Source organism: Lepus europaeus, chromosome 8, assembly GCF_033115175.1.
Source record: "Lepus europaeus isolate LE1 chromosome 8, mLepTim1.pri, whole genome shotgun sequence".
In the NCBI taxonomy this organism is placed as follows: domain Eukaryota; kingdom Metazoa; phylum Chordata; class Mammalia; order Lagomorpha; family Leporidae; genus Lepus; species Lepus europaeus.
Genome location: NC_084834.1, coordinates 90624614 through 90633862, shown reverse-complemented (window position 1 = coordinate 90633862; position 9249 = coordinate 90624614). Strand labels below are relative to the sequence as shown.

The window sequence follows — 9249 nt, the reverse complement described above, 5'->3', positions numbered from 1 at the left end:
TATTATCAAGCCCCTTCTATCAGGTTCTATTTGCCTCTCAATCAGAAAAATTACTTGTAGCTTAGACAGCACCTTTCTTAGCTCCTCTCATAATGACTCTGTCCTTTGTTCTAGGCCCTGTATAGTGCACTTGGGCCTCATTCCTTTGTAATCATAACCTCTACTCTACCACCAATGGCTCTACTCCCAACCTGTGTGTACTGATGGTCCTCTTCCCCACTTAATGCTGTATAATTGTTCAAACCTGGTAAATGCCACTCTTAGGATCATTGGTTACTATCCTCACTCTGTCTTTTATGACCTTGTCTAAATATGATCAGAGTCGGGGAACTTGGAAGGCTTCCATAGCCTTGGCAACTCATGACGACAGCCTAGGATGGTTACTGGTGCCATAAACTAGAGTGTCAATTTGTTGGGTCAACAACAGGAGCCACTGTGCACTTGCTCCTCATGTGGGATCTCTGTCCTTAATGTGCTGTACATTGTGATTTAATGCTATAACTAGTACTCAAACAGTATGTTTCACTTTGTGTTTCTATGTTGGTGCAAACAGTTGAAATCTTTATACTAAATTGATCTTCTGTATATAAAGAGAATTGAAAATGAATCTTGATGCAAATGGAAGGGGAGAGGGAGCGGGAGAGGGGAGGGTTGCGGGTGGGAGGGAAGTTATGGGAGGGGGAAGCCATTGTAATCCATAAGCTGTACACTGGAAATTTATATTCATTAAATAAAAGTTAAAAAAAAAAAGAATAGACTCCCACTAAAAAAAAAAAAAGTAACCTCAAATACTAGCATCAACTCATGAAGAACACATGTTAAAGAGCAAAACTAAGCACACTGCTTTTGTCAAGATCTTTAGGGACCCCAACCTGCAGCACCAGTCCCGAATCCCAGCTTTGCCCTGGCTCCCAATACAGCCTCCTCTGTCCTATCACAAGGCAGGGTAGGTCAGTAAAAATCACCTTTCAGAAATCAAGACCGACAGCAGCTTTGGCCAAGAGGTAGACCTCCTGACCACAACATGTCATCCACAATCCTAACAACCCCTGCCAAGTGTTAAGATACCAACAGAACACCCGAAGTGCAACGTATGCACTGAGAGGATGGTGCAAATCAGCAAGGCAAAGCTTAATTGGCTGGGAAGTCTGAACCTACAGGAAAACTTCGAGGCTGCAAGGGTTAGATAAAAGTTATTATCTGATGGGATTTTCCTGCCAAATCCCTTCTACCCTTGATCTCTCATTATAATTACAGGAACTCTTGTACACTACACTCTGAACATAATTTCTTCTAAAGTGGGTATAAAATAATATTAGAAGGGCCAGCACCGTGGCTCAATAGGCTAATCCTCTTCCTGCTTCGCTGGCACCCTGGGTTCTAGTCCCGGTCAGGGCGCTGGATTCTGTCCCGGTTGCTCCTCTTCCTGTCCAGCTCTCTGCTGTGGCCCGGGAGTGCAGTGGAGGATGGCCCAAGTCCTTGGGCCCTGCACCCGCATGGGAGACCAGGAGAAGCACCTGGCTCCTGGCTTCGGATCAGCGCGGTGCGCTGGCCACAGGGGCCATTGGGGGGTGAACCAATGGAAAAGGAAGACCTTTCTCTCTCTCACTGTCCACTCTGTCAAAAAAAAATAATAATAATAATATTAGAGGATGTGGGCAATTATTGAAGCACTTAAGACACTGCTTGTCTCGCCCACATCCCACATCAGAGGCCTAACTCGAGTCTCATCTTTCTGCTTCCAAACTTGCTTCCTGCTAACATGCACCTCAGGAGGCAGCATATGATGATTTGATTACCCGGGTCCCCATCACCCAGATAGGAGACTTGGATTAAGCTTCTGGCTTCAGCCTGGCCCAGCCATGGTTGTTGTGGGCATCTGGGGAGTGAATTAGTGACTCGTATGTGTCTACTGTTCAAACAAAATGAAAATAAATAAATTTGCTTAAGAACCATGTACTCTTTAAAAACGATAATAAAAATCAGGGAGGCAAATGTATTAAAAAAAAAAAAAGTTCAATTCACTCTACACTAAACCTGTGCATACACTAGCTTTTCAGAAACATGTTTTCAGTAATACAGCAATTCCTCAAGCAATGTGAAAATGAGTTGAATGAATCAAAGACCTACAGAAAAAGGTTGTGAGACAGCATTAGATTCTCAAGTGAATACGTGACAGTATTGTTCTCATTGTACTCTTGCAAAGATATACTTTGTTGGTGTACAGACAAAATAGTTATTACCTGTTCTATTAGCTTTCCTGAGAACTAAACTAATAAAATAGATCAATTCAAGCAGCACTGAATACACAAAGTAGAAAGAAATTCTTTCTGAGAAAAAAAGAGTCACCTCCACATATCAATATTTGGAGTTGCACATTTTGGGGAGGGAGAGACTTACAGCAAAGAGAAAGGAGGTGGGAAGAGCAGAAAGATGGTGGCCCTGACCAGAAGGGAAACCTGGCTGCAAATCGTCCTTTGGAGAAACTCCTCTATCCAGGTAAGAAGAGTATGTACTGACAGTGCTAGATCAGGCCTACCCAGAGAGTCAATGAGATACAACTGCCTGAGGTCACCTGTAAAGCAACTGAAGTCTGTGACCTGGTCCAAGGTGGAGCCCACGGGCCAGAGTCTAAATGACTAAGCTAAGAGAGAGATGAGAAAAGTGGTTGATGTTCTAGTTGCCCGAGTGTTCCAGTCCAGTAAAATTTAACTGTGTCACTGAAATAAAAACAAGCAGCCCTTGCTTGTAGAAAGAAAGCATTTAACTTACTCAAAACCAGAAGAGGGTAAAGGGCTGGAGGAAATAATGCAACACACATTTAAAAATATAAAATTTATTTATAATCCTGGAACGACGGTTTCACATTCTGTACATGGTTACCAGAAGAGAGAGAACACTCTTGAGCATTTATATAAAGGCATACCTTTGCTATCACACGTTGCTTATGCTGAGTCAGTGGGGCACTCACTTCCCCCCTGTAAAAATTTTAAGGCTCAGTTTCTAAAAGGTAATCATACCACTCATTTTTCTGCTTAAGAGACTAGGAAAGTTCAGGAATTAACCACAAAGAGGTGCAGGTGAGGGGTGGCTCCACATGCATTCACTCATCCATACCAGCAACACTTACTGTGACTCCTTTTTTAAAGGCTCCTTCTACTTGAAAATGTGTTGTTACCAAAAAAAAAAAAAAAAAAAAATTAAAACAAACAAAAAAAACCAATCCATAGATTCAGGGGAACAGAGACTTAGATTTGGGCACAGATGAGGAAAACTATCTAAGCTCTTTATTACCAGTTGCTAACTAAAAAAGTATTGATTTGGGAGTTGCCTACATGTAAATGCATAGGCATATTTGACTCACTTTTCTTTGGTGAAGCTAACTAGCATTTCTCTTGCAATACAGAAGTAAGAAATAAGTTGCATTTTCTTTTCACTTTCAGGTCAGGTGACATTCCAAACTCATGCTAGGTAGAACAGAACACAAAGGTAACCAGCCCTAGCTGTGTGCATCAACCTACCGTTGAGGAGTTCGAAGGCAGGGCAGATGCTAATTATGAAAACAGAGTTTGGAGTATTTTTCGAGAATTATCATATCAACAAGTACCAAACACACTTCAAAAGCACTTTTTCCTGCATAAATATTTTGTTCAATGATGATTCAATCATTTTACAAAAGACAAAACTTTAACTCTGTAAGCTACCTAACAATTAGTTCATGGGGCTATTGCTATAACAACATTGAAAGCCAAAAGGGCACCTGTAGGTTCTGCCTCTGGCATAAAGAGGTAGAAACAATCATCCTGTAGAAAAGATTAACAACTTTTTAAAAACAGCAAAACAAAACAAAATACACTGCCCCCCAAAACCCATTCCATTTCTAAGGAAAGTTCTCTGGGAAGCCAGGATTTTCTACAAGGTGTCATCAGTTCAGAGAGCCGTTGCCCACAATCATCTTGCTGTAATTCTTCTGCTGTTCTTCCTTAAAGGTGTCCTTCACCTTTCCTCTCTTCAGACCTCCATCCCTGGGAAGAGAAAGGCCAAGGTATAAGACGTCCTCCCCAGCACAGATGCCTAAGGGTTCCATATTAACACATACTGCACAGTGCCATGACGCTTCCACAGCTGGTCAACAATGTGCCAAAGAACACTGGATTTGGAAGTAGGAAGACAGATTGAAGTCCCATTCTACCACTCATCCAGTGTGTGTTACTGTGAGGAAGGAATCATCTCTCTAATGCTTGGTTAACATAAGGCATAACATCTCTATTCTGTTTCTTTTTAGAAGCTAGGGCTGCTGTCTTTGATACTTGTATTTAAACTTGTATTATTAAAACTAGGACTGTTTTCCTGTGTTTTTCCCTCTAGGAAAACAAAGCACCGTTTTTGTTTGCTTTTTAAAGATTTATTTATTTATTTGAAGGCAGAAATACACAGAGAGAGAAGGAGAGGCAGAGAGAGGTCTTCCATCTGATGGTTCACTCCCCAATTGGCTGCCTCAGCTGGAGCTATGCTGATGCAAAGACAGGAACCAGGAGCTTCTTCTGCATCTCCCATGTGGGTATAGGGGCCCAAAGACTTGGGCCATCTTCCACTGTTCTTCCAGGCAATAGTAGAAAGCCAGGTTGAAAGTGCAGCAGCTGGGACTCGAACTGGTGCCCATATGGGATGTCAGCACTGCAGGTGGCGGCATTACAGGCTATGCCATAGTGCAGGCCCCCATTTTGTTTGTTCATCACTTCTGTCTTAACTAAAACTCATATGGGGGCCGGCACTGTGGTGTAGCAGGTAAAGCTGCCTCCTGCAGTGTCAGCATCCCATATGGGTGCCAGTTTGAGTCCTGGCTGCTCCATTTCCGATCCAGCTCTCTGCTATGGCCTGGGAAAGCAGTAGAAGATGGCCCAAGTCCTTGGGCCCCTGCACCCTTGTGGGAAACCTGGAAGAAACTCCTGGTTCCTGGCTTCTCAACAGTGCAGCTCCGGCTGTTGCAGCCATCTGGGGCATGAACCAGCAGATGGAAGACAGACCTCTCTCTCTCTGCCTCTGCCCCTAGTACATAAATCTTTAAAAAAAAAAAAAAATATGGAGGGCCTTTAAATGTGTGGGTGAATTTCCTAAAGATGAACAGGTTAATCATTATTCAAATCAAACCCTAACATGGCGTGTGTTAGTTCAAAGCACAAATTTCCAGTATTTAGATCCCAAAACAGAATAAAGCAAACAACAAAATCATAAATTGCATTGAACCAGAAGTCAGTGCCTTTGTAAGCAGCATTTCTCCAGTCAGAGCACATCAATCTTTGAACTCTCAGGGGTGGTGAAAACACAGACCCGCCTGTGTTACAAGGACTCCACGTGCCTTTCCTTCTTTGGATGACACAAAACAATTAGAGGAGCCGGGAGGAGACTGAACTGCCAGGGGCCACTATCTCCCTCCTTAGATTGTAACTCCTAGGAGAACGCTTACCTTATATTGTGACTGTTTAATTTTAACCCAGTTAAGCGTGAATGTTTACCAAGTCCTTTCTGATCATGATGAATGATCACAGGTGATCTCAGTGCCATAAAGACAGAACCTGACCTCAATACAGATGCCTGCCTGAGATCAACACAATGTTCTGTCTTCTGCACAGTCAGACCCAGCACAACCCTCAGTAGAAGAAATAAAAAGAAAAGGAAAAAAAAAAAGACTGAGGCCAAAATTGTGGCATAGTGGGTAAAGCAGTGTTGGCATCCCATATGGACACCAGTTCAAGTCCTGGCTGCTCTACTTCCAATCCAGTTCCCTGCTAATGCACCTGGGAAAGCAGTAAAAGATGGCCCAAGTACTTGGTTCCCTACACCCACGTGGGAGACCCAGAAGAAGCCCCTGGCTCCTGGCTTCGTATCGGCATAGCTCTGGCCACTGTGGTCATTTGGAGAGTGAACCAGTGGAGCATGGGAGATTTTCTCTTTTTTTTTCTCTCTCTCTCCCACAAACATACACTGCCTTTCAAATAAATAAATACATAAATCTTAAAAAAAAAAAAAAAAGACTGTAGATACAAATTATCCAGGGACTCAGCTGTGGGAAGAGTTCATGAAACAAGATCACAAATTGTCATCAGGTCCCAGGAATTGTCCACGCCAGCCTCTTTTGTCCAAATGAGATACTTCAAGCTATATATTGCGTGGACATGAATCCTGAACACTGAGAATTAAGGAAGGAAGGGAGGGCGAGACAAGAAAGGCCTTTCTCGTTTCCTGAGTCCAGGTCAAGAACAGGCAAACACCGTAAGCTAGAAGCTTTTGTTTTGTTTTTGTCTTTGAGCATCTTGACATCAATTGTGTACAGTTCTTCCCAAGCACTCAGCAAACCTCTTGCTGGTCTAAACACCCCAACTGTGCCTTGCCACCCCCACAGATGTCAACATTTTACCCAACACCCCTTTGCACTGGCAGCAGAGCTTAAGGAACTTAGATATAAGAGCCACCTTACAATCAAACAATTAATTCATCATTTAAAAAAAAAAAAATCTTTCTGGCCGGCGCCGTGGCTTATCAGGCTAATCCTCCGCCTTGCGGACCAGCACACCGGGTTCTAGTCCCGGTTGGGGCGCCAGATTCTATCCCGGTTGCCCCTCTTCCAGGCCAGCTCTCTGCTATGGCCCGGAAGTACAGTGAGGATGGCCCAAGTCCTTGGGCCCTGCACCCGCATGGGAGACCAGGAGAAGCACCTGGCTCCTGGCTTTGGATCAGCACGATGCACCGACCGCAGCGGCCATTGGAGGGTGAACCAACGGCAAAAAGGAAGACCTTTCTCTCTGTCTCTCTCTCACTATCCACTCTGCCTGTCCAAAAAAAAAAAAAAAAAAAATCTTTCTAGCCATGCTAATTCATGTACAACAGGTAGATGACACATATATCTAGAAAAGTAGTGGGATGATTTTCCTCGAAAAAAAAAAAAAAAAAAAAGGAAACTAAGGAGCTAGGGCTGTGGTATAGCAGGTTAAGCTGCTGCCTGTGACACTGACACTCCATATGAGTGAGGTTTTGAGTCTCAGCTGCTCCACTTCCAATCCAGCTCCCTGATAACGCACCTGCAAAAGCAGCAGAAGATGTTCCAAGTGCTTGAGCCAGTTACCCATCTGGGAGGCCCAGATGGAGTTCCAGGTTCCTGCCTTCAACCTGACCTAGCTCTGGCCATTGTGGCCATTTGGGGATGAACCAGTGAATAGAAGACTTTTCTTTCTGTCTCTCTCTCTATCTGCAACTGTCTCTCTCAAATAAATAAATAAAATCTTTAAAAAAAAATTAACCAGGTAGAGGAAACCAGTTACATGTAGGAAAACGAATCAATAGGACATTTGCAGGCTAAGGGAAACTTGTAATTTTAGGATGTTATGTGGCTTGTCATTTGATTTAACGTATCCCAGGTTACAAATGTTAGTCTTATTGTATACATTAGGGCTAGACAGATGCCCTAAGTCAAGAACTCACACCGTACCCCCGACCTCCCACAGTCAGCCAGCACCCAATCAGAAGGCCACCCTCCAGGGGGTGCCACTGGCGAGGCTTTAGCAGCCCTTAGGGCCCCCTCAACTTCCCAGGCTTTGTTAGTTAGCATAATGAATTTCAGAAACAGTTTTCACTGTAGAAATTAATGGCTTCTAATTAGTGTTAACAAATGCCAGAAACAGGCTTTCCTGGGTGAAATTTGTCGTTTTCAAGGAATGGGTAAACGATTTTAGTGATGTGGCCCACCACTGCCTAAAGGAATATGGGAACCAAGCAGCTCACTCCCTGAACAGCTCTGGGCCGTCCCACTGGTGTCAAGGGCACCCAGCCGGACTTCGCTAAATTCTGCTCCTGGAACATTGCTACGATGGTCTCAATGAACTTTCCAGGTGAAGTTTTTTTTTTTAAACACTGAAAAAGACAACAGGGATCTTACTGGGCTTATAAGTTTTGGGGGCAAAAAAACAAACAAAAAACTGTTTTATAACAGCTTGCTGCTACATCTGCTGTGTTTAAGAACTTGATCTCTCATCATAACGCATGTGTAAGTAACTGTCCCTCTTACAGACGGAATGTCTGCACCCCCTCAGAATGTCTGGGTGGAAGCCCTGGCTCCCAGGTACTTGGACATGTACAGTTAGGGTGGGAGGAGGTCCTGAAGCAGGGCCGGCACAATGGGATCAGTGTCCTTGCGACCTGTCCATGCATGCACAATCAGACAGGTGAGCACACAGAAAGGCAGCTGTGTGTCAGAGGAGGAAACAAACACCAAAGCCATATTACTCATAACTGAAATCTTCCACTTTTATTCCTTTTTCTTTAAAATATTTACAGCTAGAGTTAAATACAAATGAGCCTGGAGGCTACCTCTTGCCTTCCGGTCCTACCCTACCACCAAAACTAGTCTCCATTTCTTCTTCAATAATACAGCCCTAAAGTTTAGCTAGGCACACAGCCACCAGGAGCAAGGACTATGGTGCCAGCCTCCTCCACTGAAGTTTATCACACAACACAGTTTTAGCCTATGGACATGAGTTCAAGTGGCACGTGCTCTTATAGAGCTGGGCAGTTTTCTCATTTTCTTCCTGCTAGTCATTTGCTGTACACACTAGGTAGAGCTGGAGGAGCCATTTAGGACCATAAAGTAGATACACATATTGAGGGCAGCACAGCAAAACAGCACTTATACCAGCCTGAACTGTCAATGCTTGAGTGAGACAGAATTTCTTTCTTATTTAAACCATTGTTGTTTCCTATAAAACAATGTCACATTCAGCTAAATCCATAGCATAACAGATGACATTGTTAATGGTGGGGAATTTTTCATTTAAAAAAAAACAAGTGATAATACTTCTGAAAAATCTCTTACCAGGGTAGTTCAGTCAGCCCTCCTTGTACAGCAATAGCAGACTTCACCCTATTCGCAAACTGAACTGCATCTTCTCCTTCCTAATCAAAAACAACAAGAATTACAAGTTCATCCTGGGTGTACAGTGTATAAATAATAACTTAAGATTCACTCATCATCATTCATGTTTGTCTTAAGATATAAATTCACATTTAGCTCAATCATAGCAAATATCTGTTCTATCAAGCAAACTCACTGCTGTATTTATCATGTGCACATATTCATTATGTATTAGTTTTTTTAAGATTAATTTATTTATTTGAAAGTCAGAATTACAGAGAGACAGGGAGAGACAGGGAGAAAGAGATTCCATCTGTTGATTTATTCCCCAGTTGACTGGGCCA

General features: G+C 43.1%; 1 protein-coding gene across 2 annotated transcripts in view; it reads right to left on the bottom strand.

Moving 5' to 3' along the window:
- Positions 1-2853: 2853 nt before the first annotated feature.
- Positions 2854-9249, bottom strand: part of GPAT3 (glycerol-3-phosphate acyltransferase 3) — a 70315-nt gene continuing 63919 nt past the window's right edge. For both annotated transcript variants that reach the window (XM_062199179.1, XM_062199180.1), the window contains 2 exons: positions 8867-8946; positions 2854-4025 (listed from right to left, as the gene is read on the bottom strand). In XM_062199179.1, coding sequence (XP_062055163.1) covers positions 3926-4025; positions 8867-8946 — 180 coding nt within the window. In that variant the 3' untranslated portion in view covers positions 2854-3925. The remainder of the gene's footprint in view (positions 4026-8866; positions 8947-9249) is intronic.